Raw genomic sequence first — 21,416 nt, 5'->3', positions numbered from 1 at the left:
CATCATGGTTCTTGGATCTTAGGTCATGCTTAGAGAGGCCTTCTATAGACCAAGATTTTAATTGTGAAACTAGCCATTTTAAAAGTATTTTTTGTGCTTAAACATATGTGATTGACCTACACTGAGTTTATTTGTATATGGAATGAGGTAGGGATCCAGCTTAAATCTTCCCCCAAATTGCTACCCCTTTGCTTTCTAATTATTTGATAGCTTTGTACCAGCTTCCCCCCCCACCCCCCCACTTTACTGAGCTGTGATTGATAAAATTATACTTAAAGTGTGAAATGTGATCATTTGACTTACATGTACATCGTGCACCATTTCCTGAGTAACTTCCACTTTTCCTTATTTGAAACTGCATTCCTAAATTCCTCCCACCTAATTGAGTCCCTATCTTAAAGGTGGATAGAGAGCCCCCAAAATCAAACACTTATTTTGGGGAGACTAGGTAAGCAGGTGCACCATGGAACACTATGTAAGGGTATAAGGTGGTAGACTCTTTGGGTAGGGCAGCAATGATCAGACTATAGAATTCTTTGATGGGGCTTGATGGTTTTCTATGGAGCATGGGTTCAGCAGGGGTTATGGTGGACATTTTTCATTGTCTGCAGAAACCCAAGATTAGGTCAACAAAAACAAAATGGCAAGACTTTACACCCACTTTTAACCTTGGGGCCTTGTCACCTCAACATGGGGGCCTCCCAACTCTTGATGCAGTCAAGCTCTGAACAATGGGTTATTTATTATTATTTGCTCGAGACCGCAAATAATTCACGGGAGTCACGTCCTTTGCTCACTTTTAATTTTTATTTTGAATTTTTTTTAATGCTGCACAACACAATATTTATTTCATTTGTTTCATTTGTTTCATTTATTTCATTTATTTCTTTTATTTTATTTCTTTATTTCTGTTTGCTGCTATTATTTTAGTTACTTAAAGAGAGAGGGAACGTTTGTGGCCTTTTTTTAAATTCTTTTTCTGTAGGCCGCCTTAAGCTTTCTAAATTTGGAATATTTAAGCAAGCGGAAGGGTAAAGGGGGTTTCGCAAAATCACTTGAGGGACAGGAAAGGTTGCTTTGTTAATCAGGCCCTATGGTGGGTGATCAACCGCGTGTACAATTACATTTCACGTTTAATTAATTGTGCTTAAGGCCTTAATTAAATTTAGAGGTTCCCTTCTTAGAGCAGCTCGTACTGACGGAGGTGCATGCGCTGGATGATGTCTCGGCAGTCGTTGAACACACGGCGGATGTTCTCAGTGTCCACAGCGCAGGTGAAGTGAGGGTAGCAGTAGTGGCGCCCGTCTCCACTAGCAGTGCTGATTCTCTGTGGGCACGGGAGGAAACGCGGTCAGTGCCGCCTCTCCAGAAGCCACGCCCTCCCTTGGGGGGTGGGGTCGTCTAAGAAGGAGCCCTCACCCTTTTTTGACATTATGTGAAAACACACCCGAGTCAAAGGGCGCAAGGGCTAAGAGACACACTGGCTACTGGTGAAACGCCAGTGAGGAACTGGATGGTTTGATCCCCGAATTTAGAGTTAAGTAAATCTACACCCCCTAGGAATAAGAGAACCAGCCAAGAGAGGATGAAAGGCAGGCTCTACGCACCAGAAATTCATCTCGAATGAAGTACTTGGCCCGGGTCACGCGTGGGTCCTCTCCGGGCTCGGGAGTTGCTGCGAAGAATATAAATATTTAGTTACTCAAGGAATTAAAATAAGGGTTTGTTTTTTTGTTTTTTGCGCCCCCACAGATCCCTAAGAGTGTGGTGGTAGTGGGGGGGGGGGGGGTTTCCATTCCGGAAGGCTGTTTGTTCCTTCAGGTGCTCTTTAAAATCCAGAATAGAAACTCTTTAACGTGTGCACGACCCACAGGACCAGCGGGGAACCGACCCACTGCAGGAGGCCACACGTACCATCCTCAGGAGTAGTGTAGCGAGCAAATTCTGGAAAGTAGTCCTCAATCTTCGATTTTCCAGCGAGGACTTTCTCAGCCAGCAGATCTTGCTTGTTGAGGAACAGAATCACAGAGATGGTGCGCAGCCATCTAACACGGAGGAGAGCGGGGTCAGCGCCCGGGAAGGGGGGCGCCCTCTCTGCAGGGGGCTGGGGTGCCTGCACAGGACTCCTTCCCCTGCACCATGCAGATCCAGGGCCTCGAGCTCCGTGGGGAGGACGCCGGGGGGTCACCGCACAAACCTGTTGTTCCAGATGCTCTTGAAGAGGTTCAGGGCCTCCTGCAGGCGGTTGGTCTGGTTGTCCTCCCGAATGACCATGTTGTAGCTGCTGCTGGCGACCACGAAAATGATGGCGGTCACGTCTTCGGCACAAGAGAGAAAGACGATGCAGTGTTAGGAGTGACCATGAGCCTGAACCATCGGGGGGTGGGGTGGGGGGGGGGGAATAGCCTTAAAGAGCAGAGAAGCCCAGGGCTTGCATACCATTGAAGCATTGGATCCATTTGCGGCGCTCGTCACGCTGGCCACCGACGTCAAACATGCTGCAGGAGAGAGAGGACGCCTGGTCACCACAAGGGCTACCATGGTCCACCATGCTCACTGCGGGGGGACCTCGAGAAACCTATTTTTCTTTCTTAAAAAAAGGAACCGTTTACTTACTGGAAGTTGACTTTGTCCACCTGGAACTTGGTCTCAAAGATTCCAGAAGTCAGGACGCGGCAGCGGAGCAGGTCCTAAAACAAAGTCTCAGATTAAGCGGTCTCACCAAAACCAACCCAAGTGTTAATCATTGCCAACCTGGAGCAAAAATGCTGACTGGCTTGGAAAGAAGGCTCTGCATCCTCTGCCCTCTGAGAAGGGGTGCATACCTGGTCGCTGGGCACGTAGTCAGCCTGCTTGATGACGTCAATCTTGTCCAGGAAGCTGGGAGCAGAAGAAAGACACACGGGGGTGACCACACGTTCAGGCCAATTTGCCCGCTATTCCTGCCCAGCCACAAGGTCCAGCTAAGCGAAAACGACCATCCCATGAAGTTCATTAGGGTCAAGCGGATGCCTTACAAAGGTTCGCGCAAATAGGATTTAAGATAAATCAGGACCCCTGGCCTACAGGTACAGCACAGGCCAGTTGGGGGGGGGGGGATCTGATCTGGTTTTAATTTGAAAAGACTCGCTCTGTGCAAATCCATCCGCCCAGGGCCCCAAATCAGGCCTGATTGTGTGCCATTGGGTAATGCCTGAGTAAAACAGTACACCCTCAGATTGTTTGGCTTTGACTAAAACGGCAAGTCGTTTGAAAACTGTACACTTCCATGTCAGGGAGTTTTTGAAAAAATGAAGAAAAAAAAAAGGGCACGCTTAAAAGAAGCAAGGATTTTTTTCGCCCAAAGGACGAATGAAGATGAGATTGCTGGATTAACTCAGAAAGGGTATCTCTCCTTTTAGGAAGTGGCCCTCTCGGCCCGCACCGCACCGAACAGGAAACAGACACCAGTTCCCTTCCGTCCTGCTTGGTCCGTGAAGCAGACCAGCCCAGAGAGGAAGCTTTCAAAGCACCTCACCGCCATCCAGGTTTGGGGCCCCAGGCAGGCAGGGGGCGCGCACCGTGGCGGCGCGGGGTCTGGGGGTCTCAGGGGTGAGAAGGCTGTCTAGGGGTGAGAATGCTTCCTCCCTCCCAGAGTCGGGAGGCTCTTTGCTTGGGTTGCCCGACTGGACACACTGTTAGGAAAAATAACTTTTAAAAGACTGGACTGAGGTAATTACCATGGAAAGTTAATGTGGAAACCAGCTTTTGGGGGGGGGGAAGGGGGGATGGGAGGTGTTGGAAAGTGAGCTAATCAGAGAAGAAAATCAAAGCGAGAAAAATTTAAAGAAATTCTATAAGGTGGTGCTTCCCCCCCCCCCCCCTTTCCTTTTCACCAGTTTAAAGTGAGTCTGGCTTCGAGGACACACTAACTTGCCCAATCAGGCTTACATTACAGCACCAGGCCAGAAATAGCTCCCCAGCCGCCCTGGCCTCCAGCACGTTGCCATGGCAACCGAACCACAGGTCTATAAATAGCTCATCAGCACCAAATCTTGTGAGAGAGACATCTGGAGGGGGGCCAGCCAAAGCCCAGCTCAACAAATAAAAACAGGCACCTTAAGGAACGGGCACGTCCCCAGGACCTCGGCCGTAACCTAAAGGCAGTTACGCCAGAAACAGGCGGGCTACGAAGAAGGCAGGGCTGCTGGAGGCGGCTGGCCGGGGAAGGAGACATTTTAAAAGGGTCAAGCTCTGTTCTCTTTTTCTCGGAGTTTCCTTAAAACTTTCCATAAACTGTGCACATGCTGCCATTTGCAGATAAAGTTGCAGGCATGCGTGGATAGGGCTTTCGAAAAACTTTTAAAAAAAACTTTTGAAATGGTGTGCGATTTAAAAAAAAAAGAAAAAAAAAAAAAGAAAGCTGGCTAAACTGAATTAATGAAGTTGTTACACCCCGCCCCGCCCCCCCCCAGGACTCTTAAGAACGGGGTGGTCAAAGCTGCCTAATCCTGTACCTGTGCTTCTGACTTGGATCCAGAAAACAAAAGGCAAACAATTCCAGGATTTCCATGTGTTTTGTGTTACTATAATTAGCACTTCCAGCTTTAAGCTCAAACTTTTGAGAAAATCAGGGACTTTGTTGAAGAAGGGGTGGGGGTGGGGGTCACGGCGACCGGCCCAGATGGACTGTTTCTCTGTTCCTTGAAAAAATATACAAGTTTGCTTGCGTGTTAAGTCACAAAATAGCTGTAGGGGTGACAAGTGAAAAGCATCGAGTGCCCTTGCTGTGGGAAAGCAGGGCCGGTGAAGGGACGTGGACAGCTTTCGCAGACCCCAAGAGGAGCTCGGGTGCTGTGCAGATGACGGGGTTCTGGGGAGCTGGCTTTGTGTGGCCCCAAGTTCCTCAGGCGCGGGGCTCCTGGGTAATGCACGATTTTAGCTTTTGGCGAGCCAGCCTCGTCCCTGGGTCCTGATTACTGAACATTTTCCAAAGCAAATTGTTGGCGTTTCAGTTACTTACACGAGGGGCTGACACAGGATTATCGTATTGTCAGAAAAGACAGTCCAACTTGAGAGCACGTTGCCTGAGACCGCTTGGTACATGTGTGCGACACGAGCAAACAGAGGGTCTCTTTGAGATATTTTTCACGGCTCTGAAGGCCATGTGTCTACCGCACGATGCACAGGGTAAGACAGGTGGTCAAGCTGTCTTAAAGGCAGCCTCCCGGCTGGGCGTCATCAGGCCCACTGCAAGAGAGCCTTGAAGGGACAGGAGGACAGGGCAAGGACCCCTTGGCAGGGGAGGCCCCTTGAATGAGGAACAAGGACAAGAAATGGCATCCAACATGGTGCCCACGCGAGATGAACCCTGGCAGCTGCTGTGGTCCCTTACGGGCGGTAGGGAGGTTGGGGCGGGGGCAGCACGTCTGTCGTCACCATTCCTCTTTGGCACGTTTTTCAGTTGCGGTAAATACAATACAAAATTGCCACATTATCCGAAGTGTGAGAGCTGTCCCACCTCTCTAAATGCTTGCAGGTCAACTCAATTAATTACTTTGAGCTAATTAACGACGACCATGGCTTTATGGCAGGTGATTATCACTTTGCTCTGCCAGGCATTAAGTGTTTATATAAAATAACGTAGCTGCACTAAAACGTGCCATGAAGGCCCCTAGAAGATAAATGCATCAGACTAGAACCTTCTAAAGGCAGGTGAGACTACCTGGCTGGCTGCTAAGAAAGTACCTTGGGGCGGTGGGAGTGGAGGTGTGGGGTGTGCCCCGCGGGGCTCGGGCGGGGAGGGCACTTACTACTGGGCGCAGTCGATGAGCTGGTACTCGTTGGAGCGCTCGTAGCAGGCGCGCACGCCCTCGTCCTCCCACAGAGCCTTGGCATGCTCGTAGAACTCCTGCAGGGAGGGCCAGGGAGAGGGGTTGGAGGGGGCTGCAGGGCGCCCGGGAGACCCACCCCAAGGGCCGGTCCCCATGTCCAGGCAGCTTTAGGCAGGAGCGTTCCTACAGGACGTCGGCGGGCTCAAGGGCCCCCCAAAGTCCAGAATTACTGCTCCCGGGTTGTCATCAGCCTGTGCGTCGGGGGCCTGGGGGGGAGAGGCCGGACTGGGCCGCCCAGGAACTGGGTTTCTTCAGACGGTCGCTTCTACGGGAGGGTGTGAGCTGGTCAGGAGGCTCTGGGTGGGGGGACAGGACATGTCTTTGTGATGAGGTTGTGGGGCACGTTTTCTCAGCTTTGGCCAAAACTATGACGGTCGGGAGCTGCTGGCCAGTCTGCCCTGTGCTTCTGGGGACGGTCTGCCAGGAAGAAGCCAAGGGCCAGCGACCTCTGCGTTGTTCTCAACGGCAGTAGGTCACAGGTCACAGGTCACATCACGTGGGGGCACGCTCCCCTTTACAAGGAAAGAGAAGGTCTCTCTCCAGTGTGAATTCAGAGGGAGAAAGATCAAAAGCGTGTGCAGCTCGGTGGCCGGAGGACCAACCAGCCGGCATGTCGCTGTCCCCTGCCTTTCTAACAGGCTGCCTTCTTTCTCCTCGTCTCAGAAACACAAGTCCAGCCTTGGCGTTACGTGTGCTGGGTTTGCCGCGTGAAGGTTTTTCTATCTTGAAAATGTCACCTGGCCATCCCACTAACACTGCTTCCTCGCTAGCAGCGGTTTGCAGCCAAACCCATTTAAAATACACAAACACACATTCCCACGAAAGCCTGACCCATGGCAACAATACGCCATTGTTTTCGAGTCAGACAAGCCTCCTGCCTGTGGGCCTTACAGACATGCCCATCGTCCCACCTTGTTCCCCGCTGCCCTCTGACAAACTCTTCTTCCCCCCAAGGGGGTCCAATCCTCTGTGCTCAGGCCATGGGCAGTTTCCTTTCTGAAGCAGGCAAACCCTGTCAACAGGGCCCTGCTCGCCAGCCAGGGCGCACACAAGACAGCCTCTGGGTTGGGATGCAGGTGAACGTCTTTCTCTTGCCCCCAGACAAGGACTTCAGCAAAGGTTAAAGGGCAGATGGTTTAAAAAGAGACTGTCCTGCATCTGTAAACCTCCAGAGCTGGCGCTGTACTCCTGTGTTCCTTGGTTTCTCAGGGTCCCGTCCATCGGCCGGACGAGGGTCACTGGCGCCGTGCTTCGTACACAGCTTTGTTTGTCACAAGATGTACAGGAGGGAGTAATTAAGGCTGCCACAACTCAGGACTTTTTCGCTCATAAAAATGTGCAGTCGAATACAGTGAGAGCGGCAGAGCTGAGCCGTGATGTTTCCTCGGGGGGCCGGGGGCAGATCTACAAGGGGTGGCAGAGCGTCCCCTGCCTGTCCTGACGAAAGCCTGAATGATGAGGATTAGCTGCTGTTGTTTCAGTAATAATCCCATCAGTGTCCTGGCCCAGCAGCAGTGTTCTGCCGGCAGGGAGGCTTTGACGCAGGTGCGCCTGTGTATGTGTTGAGGGTGTGGGGGGGTCCCTGGTGGTCTGCATGTGTGTGTTGTGGGGGGTCCCTGGTGGGGTATGTGTTGGAGGGAGGGTCCCTGGTGATGCGTGTATGTCGTGGGGGGTCCCTGGTGGTGGGTGTGTGTTGTGGGGGGTCCCTGGTGGGGTGTGTGTGCTGGGGGGGGAGTCCCTGGTGGTAGGTGTGTGTTGTGGGGGGTCCCTGGTGGTAGGTGTGCTGGAGGGAGGGTCCCTGGGGGTGCGTGTGTGTCGTGGGGGGTCCCTGGTGGTGTGTGTGTGTTTGGGGGGGGTCCCTGGTGGTGGGTGTGTGTTATAGGGGGTCTCTGGTGGTGTGTGTGTGTTTGGGGGGGTCCCTGGTGGTGCGTGTGTGTTATAGGGCATCCCTGGTGGTGTGTGTGTGTTTGGGGGGGGTCCCTGGTGGTGCGTGTGTGTTTGGGGGGGTCCCTGGTGGTGTGTGCATTGGGGGGGCGTCGCTCACGGGAGGGAAGTCAAAGTCAGGCACGTTCATCACGCTCAGGATGTAGTCCACTCTGAACTGGTTCTCAGGGTTGGCCAGCTCCACTGGAGGCACCAGGTTGCTCATGGCAGCCACGATGGTCTGAAAGGGACGGAGCAGAGCGTCAGGGGGGGCAGCGCCGTCTGGGAGGGAGGCTCAAAGGACACAGAAAGGACTGAGCACGTACTTCAATGGCCTCTTTCAGGTTGTTCTTGATGTCCTGCACTTTGGTGGCCTTCTCACTACAGTGGGATTGAAAGAAAAAAAGCCATCATATTGCATGACGTAGGTGCCCGGGGCCACTTCCATCACAACATTCCAACTAAAATAGTATTCTGTTCTTGGAGGAGTCGTGGGATCCTGAATAAAGGGGTAGATAACCTCCCAGACTGCGTCTGAGGACATGTGCCCAAAGCGGGCAGGCCACCAAATCGGCATCTGGACAAGGATGAAGGCTACTGTACCACAAGTGGGCCTGGCTCCTCTGCTCTGCAGATGGGGGTCGACTTCCTTAAGGCCCCCACTGCACACCTGCACTGCCTACGAGGTTCATCCTGACCTTTTAATAGCGTCCCTGTTGGGAGGGGAGTGGCGGGGATGATGTGTTATTGGGGGGAGGGGTTACAGTTAGTGGGGGGAGCAAGGGTTCAGGGTCAGCCTGGGGCTGGCATGCGGGCAGCCAGGGAACGTAGCGGGTGGTGTTAGGTACAGATTCGAGGCGGGGGCCCTGTTTGTTTCAGTAGTCACTGTGCTTGTCACTGCAGCCGGCAGCAGGGGCCATGTCTAGTTGATGCCGTTAATGTATATTAATCCCTCAAGGTGAATAGAGGGAAATAGACTTGCCCCCCGCCCGGGAGTCTCTAATATCCAGGGCTTCTTGGAGGGGGGAGGAGGGGCGGTGTGCCCCACAGCCCCCGCGTTAGGAGCTTGGACCGATGCTCCGGACCCACTAGCTCGGATGTGCAGGCCGGCCTTCGTGGACTGATCTGCATTCAGGGCCCCTGGGACCCCAAGTAAAGGCCACGCTCTTCGGCTCTTGGGTCACCCCCCCCCCCGCACACACGTTGAGTGTGTCCTTGTGGGTCTTCCGGAAACTGTCCTTCATCAGCGGCACAGCCAGGGGAGGGGCTTGAGTTTGTGTTTTGGGGGCTAAGGACCTCCTGCCCGCGGCATCAATCGTGCCACGACTGTTTCCCAGAGATCACCTCCTGGTTTCCAGGGGGGGAAGGACCCACTTGCAGGACGCACCTCCTGGCCGGGGCCGTGACAGTGGTGTCACGGGGGCCTAGGGAACTGAGGCTGGGGGAGGGAGGGGCCCGTGAGAGGCAGAAGGGACAGGACTCGTGTCCTTCCTGCTGGCTCGTTCAGGGAGGGCTCGCGAGAGTCCGTTTCTGCAGATGCCCCAGGGACGTGGAATTGAGCACAGGACCTCTGGCGTAGACACGACAGGACGCTGACAGGGACACGCAGCGGGGTGGCTCCCGCGGGGAGGGTGGCAGCTGGTCCTGCGCTGGGGGCGGGGCGGGGGGCGGGGCCTCGCCTGCAAGGGCCCCGCCCCCAGAGAGCCGGCTCTTTGGCTCCTTCCTTCCATTTTATCCTTTCCAAGCAAATATTTGCCTGTCTGTTTGCGGGGTGGGCCCTGCCCTTTTCCGGGGTCAACCCTCTCTCAGTGGCACCGGCCTTTTAGGCCCTGCCCCTTTCCTATAGGGCTTCGGAGTTCCTTTAGAGGTTTAGCTTCGTTCCCATCAGCGGTGATGGGGCCTAGGTTTTTGGGGTGGGGGACGACCGGTGGGAGGAGGAAGCCCCCCGTGGCCAGTTAAGTGAAAGTGCTGCAAATCCGAACTCCAGGGGCGGGTATGAGTGAGGGGTGCGCTGCCATCCAGGAGTGTGGGATTCGTGCTCCCGGGCCCCAGACTCTTCGTGAGACCACCTTGTACTTATAGGGCAAGTCCTGACCCCTCGGCGGGCCTATCCTGCTTTGTATGTTTCTGGATTTACTAATAGTGTCTAAACTTGGTGCTGCAGTCTGAATCAGTTACACTAACGTGAGAATTTCTAAAGGACATGCGTTTGATTGTCCCTAAAGATCACCCACGAGTTCAAATTAACACCCCCCCCCCGGGGGGGACGAATCCATCCCCATTCATTAGAAACAGGCTCCGTTTCCACTTGGTAATGAGAGCCATTAACCTTCGGTTTTAAGGTCCCACAAAAGTTAAAATTAGATACGTCCGGGTATTTAATACCCAAATGAACACAGAGCAAGAGAAGTTATTTCCAGAATCCAGGTTCTTTCATTCAGTTTGATATTTTGGTCTAAGTAGTAGTATGATAATTGGAAAACTTCCAGTCTTAAATACGGATATTTTGAGAACGTGTTCAGTATTCATCTACGTATGTGAATAGACGTGGGAGTATATCAAGTATAAAACAGCTAAAATAGAAATCTAAAATCTAATTCGGGTGTGTAATACTAAAACATAAAATCCCTCCATTGAAGCAATTACTTTGTAGATGGAGATATTATACTGGGGGCTGGCAAGTTTATCATAATTTTTACTATGGCTTAATGAATTTAACGTTGATTGTGAACTTCAGAGAAACGTCTTGAGATGTCTCTGACTGCTTAACCACTCCAAACTATGTTGCCAATTGCTAGAATTCTGAGGGACTGAAAAATGGGGGCTGGAAGTACCTTTGAGGTACCAGAGCCCCTCCTCCCCTCCCTGCATAAAGCAAGGAGTAGCCCTGCCTCCACCCCCCACCTAGACTAAGAGTTAGGGGGAGGCGATGCTGCGCCAAGTTCTCTCTCTTTTTTTTATCTTTATGCCTTTTTTTTTTTTTTTTTCCCCCTGGGTGGGAAAAGACAGACAAAAGAAAGACAGAAGACAGACGCAAGATACAGGGATTGCTGAGACATGCAGAGAATTTTTATTTATCACACGTTAATACTTAGATTTACTTGTAGAACAGAGTCACAGAGAGACGAGCAGGCTGTTAGTAGGTATCAGTAGGGGTCAGGGGTCAGGCATAGATAGCATCTAGTACACGATACACAGTAGGCTGTTTAAGAGGGAAGGACTTGCCATAGCTGTCAGATGCCAACTTTTGGTACAGTAAACTGTCAATCACTTTTTATGTAGATGCCTTTGGTGGGGGTTACACTACAATATTGTCAATTAGGGATTTCATTACATTTTTTTGTGTTTTTTTTAGGCTTTTTTTGTTTTTTTTTTTGTTTTTGTTTTTTTTGTTTGTTTGCTTTTCAGTTATCTTTAGAGTTTAGGTGGTAGGGCCCATCCCCCCTCCCCCCACAACAGAATAGTATTCTTATTAGAAGAGTTTCTAAGACGGGCAATTCCAGCATGCAAAGTGTGATAGGACAGAGCCGGGAAGGTGAGCGAGTGAAGCCATCATCTAGGGGGAATATATTCTAAAAAAAACAGATGAACAAACATGTGTCAGTTAACTTTGTCCCGACCCCCGGTATCCTTTGCCCCTCCCCTCCCAGGCCACAGAAGCTATTTCTTTGAGATGCCCTAGTCTAGGTCAGTCGGCTCCGCATGTTCTCAGGAGAAATAGCTGCCTCCTCACTGCGTGCGGAATACGCAAGCAGTACTGGAGCGGGTTACCTGGCATGCGTGTGTGTGTGCGTTTGTGTGTGTATGTGTCTACGTGTGTGTGTGTGCGCGCGTGTGATGGGTATTGCGGATGCAGGAAGTGAAGAAAAAAAATCAATAATGAATGGAAAAAGATGGAGGCCATCGTGAATTTCCTACCCACTCGCTAAAGTAAAGTGCCTTGGATTAAAATCTGACACATTTAAAAGGGACCAGAGGCTTTTCAAGATCATTATCAAATGACCTTCCTCCTCAAGGTGCCAAAGTCCCCCCCCCAAAAAAATTAAGGATGGTGTGGCACCACGTATTTTAATAGAGGTAAAAAAATTTTTTCCTACGCGGTCTGACATTTTAAAATCAGACCAACTACTGGATAGAAGGAATTTATTAGACAGTTTTAAAGACAAGTAGCCAATTCAAATGGAACGCTGGGGGGCGTGGGGGGGACAGAAACCATACAGAAAAAACATCAGTTCTCCAAATCCGAAACTGATGGTCTAATGCTGACATCTATAGCTCCCCCGAGCTGGATCGAATTATACTTTAAGGATGGCCAAGGAAAAAAACCAGTTTGTTTTGCACTTCACTTGCTTTGCGATGTTAAGAAATTGTGTCGTCCGCAGACGTATAATGAGATGGCTGATGGCCCTTAAATCATTTGGGGTGTCTTCCCCAGGCTGCATCCTCAGTTTCCCGGTATGATCTTCGTGTGTGTGAAGCGTGTGTGTCACAAAGTTTTTCTGTTTTTGAATGTGCCTACCCATCGCTGTTGCTCCTTGCAGCCTGCGGGTCCTCTTCGCCGCCCCTTTTAAAGAGAGATTGAAAGCTCACCTAATCTGCAAGGCACCGCAATTTCACAAAAACCCCACACAGCCTCTCCACATGCTCAAACAAAGGGCCGCCATCCTCCCGTTAATTCCTGGGCCGCCTTTCTGGCTAAATTGGAATGTCTACTGAGACTGCAGGCCTAGAGGGAAGCATTCCACACCTTTGCTGCAGCATTAGCAGAGTCCTCTGGAGACTCTGGTCGGTACAGAAGGGATGGATAATTATTTTCCTGTGCTTTCCCTAAATGTACATGCATTAGGGAGCTCAAGGAGTGCTTTATCGCACAATTCTTTGGAGAATGATAGCAGCGCACGAGGGCTCTGACTGTCGGGGGGCCTCCGTCTTCGGCATGTTGCATGTGAACACAGACGGCAGAGAGACCTGGGTGGTGTCTGCCCCTGGTTTCCTGCTGCAATATTCATTTCCTCCCCTCTTGTCGTCGGGAAACTACCTATAAGATGTTTTTCTTTATGTATAATTGTTCCCCATAAATTGTCATCAATTAAGTGTGTCTGGACCATGAGGCAGCAAAAAAATCAAAAAGAACCCCCCCTTCCAACCGCCCCCCCCAATCTTCCTGAATGGCAGGAAGCCCTCCTTAAAGGAGGGCAGAGCAGGAGGGCTTCAGCCATCTAGGGGGGTTTGTAATTGATTAGCTTATTAGCTCAACCAGTGTTAATGGCACTCTTTTTTTTTTTTTTTTTTTCCAAACGTAAGGAAGAGAGTTAGCGTTGAGTTAGGAAAATCCGCATTTGACCTCTGCATTTCGGAAGGTCAGAGGAATATTACATGTTACTCTGAAAATGTCCTCGGCACAGCAGTCTGCGGATAGTTCAGGCAAATTTAAGAGCTCAGCCCAGCCCGGACAAAGCGCACATTGACGGAGCGGGAGGAAAGGACCCTGCAGCCCCCAGACGCCCTTTGGGGGGTGGACGCCCCATCTCACAGAGAATTCCTAGGGAAGAAGGAAACTGCTTTTGTTGCAATACCGCAGCGAGGAGAAAGAAAAAAGGAGGCTCAGTTTGGACGAGATAAAAGTAAGGTTTCTAGACTCACACGAAGAATTCCCCTGGAGGTCACTTTTAGAGGCTAAATATAACATCCTCAGAGATTACCTATGGCTTCCTCTACAAAGCTGGGACTGCCGCTTCCTCGTTTTAAGAAAGAAAATAGAAAAGAGAAGTTCTGGTTTAAATGCTGCATCTGCGTTACAGACTGGGTCACTGAGGAGCTTTTCTCTCAAAATTAAAAAATTGGGGGGCAATCTGTAAAGTAATACAACTTGAAGTGAATTATTTCAAGGATGTCCTACCGTCTGGGGGACTCAAGCTGAGGTGAACAGTGGCTGTGGCATCCTTTTAAAAATGCAAGCCACGTCCAGTTGTCATCAAAATATTTACCTAGAAGGTATATGGTCAAATCATTTTTTTCTTAACTCGTCTCATGGAGAAGGGCTCCCCCGGCAAGTTGCAGGGGGAAAATTATGCAAGATTTTTCTTTAAATTACAAAATCATAGCTAGAAGTCTATTGCAGGCTTTTTGTTTTAATTGACCCATGGCGCTTTCTGGTGGCAGGGCTTTATCAAAAGGTGTATCAGCAATTAAGAATTTCAGGATTAGTTTGTGACAAGTCAACATGACTTATTTTAAAGCTAAAATGTCCATTTCTAATGGGTGATGTCATCCCCCCCCCCGTTATTTGGCCTAAGAAATTCTAGAATTTTCCAGAAAGAGCTGCCTTGAGTGCAGCTCTTTTATCTCTGAAGGGTGGTAAAATTCACCTTTGTTTCCCCCCATGATCCGTGCCCAGGAGGCCACAGGAACTGGCTGCGAAAGCGACTTGACCTAAATGAAGCCGCCTGACTCAGTTTCCCCTTCTGAAACTCTCCCGGAGTGTAATGAGGGACACATTTGCAATCGAATCCAGGCTTAAGAAAGGGAACTGGGCTGCTAACCTGCAGGTAACTGCAAACTAGTGCCTTCAGGTGTCCGCAACTGAGTGAGGCTAAGCGCTCTCACTGCAGTGAAAGCTTCGCGGGTCTGGGCCGTGGGAGGGACCCGACACCCCCCTGGGGTCTGCGTTCACGACCAGCAGGACCCCGCTCCCGGGCCTTTACGCCCCGCACACCGGCCCTCTCTTTGCATCTTTATTCTCACTGCGGCATTGTCACGTTGTCCTGTACCAAGAGGCCTGGAAGGACTTTTCAAAGGCAAAAATGCCCCTTGATCTGGCCGGAAGTAGCTAACTTAAAAGGGCTCCTTTTTCTTTTCTTTAGGTGAGATTATCAGTTTTTACAAAGAGAAACTATGATTTGACCCTGGTAATTCCAAAGGGGGGGAGAGGGCATGAGGAATTAATAAAGGCGGACTTTTCCGACCTTGTCTAACGTGAGAATATTTTTGAAACATTGTTTCCCTAATAGTTGAAACCCTGCTGCACTGGTGCATTGCGCTGAAATCCGCTGGGGGCACGGGGGGGGGGGGGGGGGGCGTTGTCGCTGCAGTGGTCAGCGTCGCCAGGCAAAGGGGGTGGCTGCGCCCAGTGCCAGCCACGGTTGGAGACCCACTGCACCAAAACCTGCCAGCAGTGCTGCTGCAGCCCTGTCACGGGGCCAACACGGGTGCTGTATTATTATTCCTATTACTGTTTGTTGTTGCACCAAAGAGGAAAAGGACGGGGTGGAGCGGGGGGGACCCTCAGGGGCGCTTCCCTGTATTTTCTCTGTGTAAGGTGAAAAAATTAAGTGGACATGGGCTGTCCAGCCCCCCCCCCCCCCCCCAGCTACCTAAACTTCCTAAAGGTTAGTATACAACGTGGAACTCCGCCTGTCACAGCCTGGACACTTACTCTCCATTAAACCCATTAACATGCAGGATCCTCATCTGCTTCACAATGGTGCTTTTACCAGATTCTCCAGCACCTAGAAAATGAAAGTAAGTCTCAGGTTAAGAAGGAGGCATGTCACACACTTGGGCAGGGAGAGAGAGAGAGAGAGAAAGAGAGAGAGAGAGAGAGGACTGCTGTTTTCTCCACAGAAGCAACACGCAAAAAGCAAACCAAGTAAGAGACTTGCAATTTTCCTTGACATTGCCGCGACGCCGAGCAAAGGAAACAAACAGCCAACTTTGTGTCGACCTGCAGTATTTCACCATCAGAACAACAAACAAGAATTAAAGGTTTTGCTATGCGGAGGTGTTTTTTCCCTTTCTTTTTTTCTTTTGGTGGTTTCAAAATTGGTGGGGTGGGCAAAGGGGCAAAGAGAGAATGACGCAATTTTGTCATGGGGTGGGGGGGAGAAAATTGAAGTTGAAATTGTGAAACTGGATTTTTGAAATGAGCCTTCTCTGGTTAAATGTACACATTAAGATATGAAGCCACATAATTCATTGTTTGTCAGACGTTTCATGGTTAAAATACCCCAGGATTCACAAACAATGCCCAGAAGATCACACGGATGCAGGAACGCAGCTTCTTTGCAGGTTTCTCCCCCCCCCCCTGCAGGGGGGGGCTACTTAAAAGTCAACCCCTAAACCCAACAAAATCACATTTTATTATTCACCCCCCCTTCCTGCAAACTTTGTCTTTCTGAAGATGAACTCTCTGGATACAGCAAACATGGTGGGGGGGGCATAAAACCCATCAATTTTCTGTCATCTCGAAAAACATAAACATTAAATACAGCACTTGAGAACACCCATATTAGCATGTTTTAATCACAGGGAAGAATATTCCTGGAAACCACTTAATTTCCAAAGATTCCAAACCTTTCTCAACTAAAAGAGCAAAGAGAAGCACGTGCCCCCATTTTAAATCACCTTTCATTTGTAAAAACATGTATTTTCTGTAAAACAAACAAACAAACAGTTTCACCCAGTTAGAAGGAGGATGCTAGTTTCTCAGTTGCAAATAGATAACGCTAACAAATTATCCTGAGGGGACCATTTTTTTTTTCCCCTCCTCCCACACAAACCTGTTTGGGTTTTTAGCCCCCCCCCCTTTTTTTCCACTTTTAATTTTATTAATTGTTTTATTTTACTGCCCAGAGAGCAAAGCATTCCTCCTTCTCTTGCCTTTTCACAAGGCTATGATCGATATCTGTAAAAAGTTAAAATTAGTTTCCACAGAAACATTGATTTCAAAGCAAACACTGTATCTTAATGAGCCTAACTCTCATAAATTAAAATATTAAAGGCCCTATTAAGAGATCCCATTTAGAGAATACACAGTATTCATCAGAATCTCCAATCTTCCTATTTCACAAGTGCTCAGATGTGCAGCACCTCTTTTACAGGCACAAACAGGTTTGTGCCTCAGTTTCCACATTTATGAAATTAGAATTGGAAGGAAAAAACGACTGCAAGGTCTTTTGAGCTGCTGTAATTTACTTGATTTTCATGGTGTCAAGTTAAGATGGATTAAAAAGAGGATTCTGGGCATCATTAGGTTTCCTCTTTTTCGGGGAGGGGGGGCATTATTTGCTGAGAATCACCATTTTAAAGTGCAAATGTGTGACACTGGCTTGGGCAGTAAACCCCAGCGCCAGAGGCTGTCAATCTACTTTGACAAGGGCTAGGACACCTGGGGAAAGGTTAGCCCAGTGATGCAAGGTGTGTGGAGAGCAACAGTCCCAAATTAACTGGAGACATTGTGCAAAGGTGTTTGAGATTTAAGGTACCGTTAGCATCACACTTGGTTGAAATTAGTATTCAACTAGCAAGCTAGTGTGCCTAGGAAAGATTCTAGACTTTTCTAGGCTTATACTTTGAAATCAAATCATATGCATATTAATAGTCACACAGCATAATCCCACCTTTAGAAGTCTTGCCAACACTCCAACATATGTATCATTTAATTATTGTCATTGCAAATGCATCAACACCAAAGAGACTTATTTTCACTTAATTAGTAATTTTCTGCTTTAGATGAACCTGGACCCAGGAGAACAAAGACGTGACCCATCAAAAGAAGCCAACCCTGCTCCACCACAAAGAAAAAAAAACAGCCCTTTTATATTTTATTCTTTACAATCAAGCTGTTTTGTTGATATGCGACCATGAACTAGGTCTTAACCTAGCAAATTCACAAATTAACTCAGCCAAATTACCAAGGAAGTGGAAAACTTCCATACTAATTAATGCTTGTGTGATTCTTCTGGTCATTTCAACAATTTCTCTTATGCTTCTTTTACTTATTTTTTCCAAAGCAGCACCTTGGAGGAAAAAAGGGGGGAAAGGGCCCTCTCTTTATAGTTACCACCCCCCCCACGCCTTTTTTTTTTTTTTTTTTTTTTGGCCAGAGAGGAAAAACCGCAATCAAAAGAGAAAAACCCAAATCCAAACAACCAAATGTCACTTGACAAACAACTAATTAATGTATTCTCATCTCCTTCCACCTGGGAAAAGTCTTTTTCCTTAAAGCGCTCTCAAGCCCCCCTCCCACCTTGAAAAGGACAGAAAAACCACGCCATTTCCAGACCAAGAAGCCATTTCCAGACAAATGTCATTTTCCAGTTCTGATTTGTGAATGTCTTTTTTTTTTTTTTTTCAACAAAGCACTCTCAATGTGGCCGACTAACAGGAAAATGTGTGTGTGTGTGTGTGTGTTAATGGTTTATGGGGGGGCGCTGCTGCGGGGGGGGGGGCAGCAGCTGCTACAATTAATTCTCTTCTTTGCTTTTCAAAAAGCCTGCATATCTGGAAGGGGAAAAAAAGGTCATACTGTAAAATGACGTGTCATTTGGCTTCACTGGGCACTTAGCGTACTAACTCCATGTTTTTTGTTTTTTGTTTTTTTTTTTCGGGCTCATTTTATTTGATTCTCCTCTTCCTTCCACGGCCCGGGACACGTCTGCTCCGCGCACACAGTGTGTCCTGCCCGAAACGCACCAAGTCGCGCCCAGCGGCCGCCGCGCTCCCTCCTCCCCGCCCCCCCCCAGTCCGGCGCCACGACTCGCCCGCGCCCCCTCCCCCTCGCTGCACCACCTTTACCACTCCGGTCCCTTCCGAGGGGCTGATGTCACCCGCCCCCCCCCACTCTCCTCGGCCACTTCCCCCGCCACAGCTCCCCTCGGCGAGGCCCCCTCTGTCGCTGCGGCGCCCCCCCCCGCGTCACCCCCTCCTCTACTAGCCCCTTTCTTTCTTTCTTTCTCCCTGTCCCTCTCCCAACAAATCACACACCCCACGGAGGCGGGTCCCCCTCCCTCTGCCCGCCACCCCATTTCCTGTCCCCGAAACCCTCTTTTTGTCGCAGTCTCGGGAGCCCTGTGGGACTCCCCTCCCCCTCCCCAACACGCACCCAAACCCCTGGCGTCGTGTAGGCCTCGCGGAAAAAGAGACAGAGAAAAGAGCGAGGGGGAGGGCGAAAGAGAGACAGAGAGCGGCGGGCCGGGGGAGGGGGACCCGCGCCCGCGTCGCCAAGGCCCCCCGCCCCGTTTTGAGCCCCCGCCCGGCCAAATTGCGCCCCGGGGTCCCCCTTCCGGCCTCGCCCCCCAGAGACTGAACCCGCGGGCGGGCGGCGGGCTCGGGAGCGCGCGCCCGGGGCGGGGGGCGGGCTCGGCGCGCGCAGCCTGCGGGGCGCCCCGAGGGGCCCCCGGGCCGGGCCGGGGCCGGCGCCCCCCGCCCCGCCCTTACCCAGCAGCAGCAGGCGGTGCGTGGCCCGGTAGACCTGCTTGTCCTTCTGCAGCTGCTTCTCGATCTTTTTGTTGGCCTCGCGCTGCGCCTTCTCCTCGTTGCGCTGGTCCTCGGTCTTACTGTTTCCGAGACAGCCCATGGCGGCGGCGGCGGGGCGCGGGGCGCGGCCGGGCTGCGGCGGCGGCGGCGGGGCCGGGCGCGGGCGGCCTCACGCGGGCCGAGAGGGCCGGGGCAGCGCCGGGCGGGCGGGCCGGGCGCGGGCTCGGCTCCTCGGGGAGGAGCGCGCGGGGAGGGTGGTGTCGGTCTGACCGAGGGGAGCGCGCGGCTCCCGGCCCCTCGCGCCGAAGCCGAGGGGTCTGATGGCCGCCGCGGGGCGAGGCGGACCAGAGCAGGAGCTGCGGGAGCTGCTGCCGCCGCTGCCGCCGCCGCCGCTCTTATTGCCTCGGCCGGGGCCCCGCCGCCGCCCCGACCCAAAGCTCCGCGGCGGGCGGGGGGAGGCGGGGGGAGGAGGAGGCGGCGGCGGCGAGGGGGGTGGAAGGAGGAGGAGGAGGAGGGATGAGGAGCAGCCGCGGCAGCGGCCGCGGCGGCGGGGAGGGCGGGAGCTGGCGGAGGGAGGCGCCCCCCCGGTATCCGGGGAGGGGGGTCCCTCCGCCTGCGCCCGGCCCGGGACGGGACAGGCCTGGGAGACGCCCCCTCACCCCCCTGGCTCGGGCCCCAAACGGGGCCGGCCGCGGGGGGGAGAGGGGGCGTCTCCGAGCCGGTGACGACCCCTCGCACGACGCCAACGCTCCACCCCCCGGGCCGCGTCGCCCGGCGGCCCCCGAGGCCGAGGCCCCCCCCCCCACCTCCCGCGGGCGCCGCCGAGGGGCCGGGGTGGGCGGAAGGGGAGGGAGCGCGAGCCCGAGCCCGGACTTAGGAAAATTTTCGAAAAGAAGAGAGAGACACAGAGAGAGCCAGAGAGCAGGGAGTGTGGAAAAAGCGAGGCGAGCACGAACCAAAGGACAGAGCAACCGAAAAGGAAAATGTGTCCAAACACACACACAAATGCTCAATAAAACTCCACACTACACAGCGATGGTGGTGTCTGGTGGCGGTGGCGGGGGAGGGGGCGGGGGGTCTGACTAGACGAACCGCTCGTCGAGCCCCCGGCGCCGGGCGCCATGGCCCGAGCCGAAGGCACCCGAGGCCCCGGTGCGCCCGCGGCCTCTGCGCTTGGCCCGGCCGCCCAAGAAGGAGAAGAAGGCGCAGCCCAGGAACATTCGGAAGCAGCAGGTCGCCCCGAAAAAGAAGCCGCAGCCGCGGCCCTGCTCCGGGCGCTTCTGCAGCAGGAAGTCGAGCACCCACGCGGGGCTGCGCACGGAGAAGACGAGGAAGGCCAGGAGTGGCAGGTGGGAGCTCAGCCCGCCGATCTTGAGCAGCCCGGACCCCCACGAGGTGCCCCTGAAGCCTGGAAAGGCGTCGGAGATGTCGTCGTCGTCCTCGTCGTCGTCGTCCTCGTCGTCGTCGTCGTCCTCGTCGCTCGAGTCCGAGTCCGTTTCCCACTCGACCCAGATCCTACTCATGCCCACGGTGCCGGCGTCCACGCCGCCCCCGTCGGCGCCCTCCGCGGCGCCCTCGGCGGCGGCGGCGGCGGCGGCGGCGGCGACCCCCGGGCCTCGGGCCTCCTCCGGGGCTTCGGGCACCTTCTTCTTCTTCTTCTTCGTCTTCTGCATCTTCTCCAACTTCTTCCTCTCCTTCTCCTTCTTCTTCTCTTCTTTTCTTTTCTGCTCCAGCAGCTTCTTCTCGATCTTCCGCTGCTCCTTTTCGGTGAGGAACTTCTCTTTCTCGGGGGGCGCGTCTCGCGCCGGCTTCTTGGGGGGCTTCTCGGCGTCCCCTTTCTTCTGCGGCGCGTGGGGCTCGGCCAGCGCTGCAGCCACCGCCGCAGCTTCGGCAGCAACCTCGGCCGCAGCCGCCGCCGTCTTCCTCCCGCTCCCCGACATTCGAGCTTTGATCTTCATGGCCATCTTCAGCATGGTGGCTTGGCCACCTCGGGGTGCCTGGCTCTCGCCTGGCCCGGGCGCCCTGCCTGCCCCCGGCCTCGGGCTGGCCGGACCCCGTGCGCCCCGTGTCGGGGGAGTCGGCTGCGATCCCCGCCTGCGCTGTCCCGGGGCCGCAGAGCGCGGCTGCCGGGCTTCGGGCTGGCTGCCTAAGAGTTAGCGCCAAAAAGGATGAACAAACGAAAAAGGGGCGAGAACAAACCAAAAAGCACCCAACAACAGCGAGAAATCAAAAAGCACCAAGAAATGTCAAACAACTCAAAACAGAAAAGTGCAGAGGCGCGATGGCACGAGTTTGCTGTTACCCTCAGGCGCTCCTTGGTTTAGGCTCTTGGGCATGCCAATGGAGAAGAGAAAAGAGAAAAGA

The 21,416-nt window shown here is 52.5% G+C and overlaps 1 protein-coding gene across 16 annotated transcripts in view; it reads right to left on the bottom strand.

Moving 5' to 3' along the window:
* Positions 1–787: 787 nt before the first annotated feature.
* The window catches only part of GNAS (GNAS complex locus), a 78,956-nt gene continuing 58,327 nt past the window's right edge, over positions 788–21,416 (bottom strand). For 4 of the 16 annotated variants that reach the window (XR_014831682.1, XM_085002507.1, XM_085002506.1 and 1 more), the window contains 12 exons: positions 15,232–15,304; positions 12,316–12,360; positions 8,123–8,177; positions 7,918–8,037; positions 5,793–5,890; positions 2,826–2,880; positions 2,617–2,690; positions 2,440–2,498; positions 2,198–2,318; positions 1,915–2,045; positions 1,608–1,675; positions 789–1,327 (listed from right to left, as the gene is read on the bottom strand). Coding sequence is in view for 10 of the 16 variants with exons in the window: in XM_085002507.1 (XP_084858633.1) it covers positions 1,181–1,327; positions 1,608–1,675; positions 1,915–2,045; positions 2,198–2,318; positions 2,440–2,498; positions 2,617–2,690; positions 2,826–2,880; positions 5,793–5,890; positions 7,918–8,037; positions 8,123–8,177; positions 12,316–12,360; positions 15,232–15,304 (1,046 nt within the window). In the remaining 6 variants the exon portion in view is untranslated. 16 annotated transcript variants of the gene reach the window in all.

Source organism: Sus scrofa, chromosome 17, assembly GCF_054392235.1.
Source record: "Sus scrofa isolate SSC_HxYL_T2T_F1_AM1 chromosome 17, Sscrofa_HxYL_maternal_Yorkshire_Landrace_v2.0, whole genome shotgun sequence".
In the NCBI taxonomy this organism is placed as follows: domain Eukaryota; kingdom Metazoa; phylum Chordata; class Mammalia; order Artiodactyla; family Suidae; genus Sus; species Sus scrofa.
Note: the sequence above shows the minus strand (reverse complement) of the source record. Positions and strands in the feature narration are given on the sequence as shown.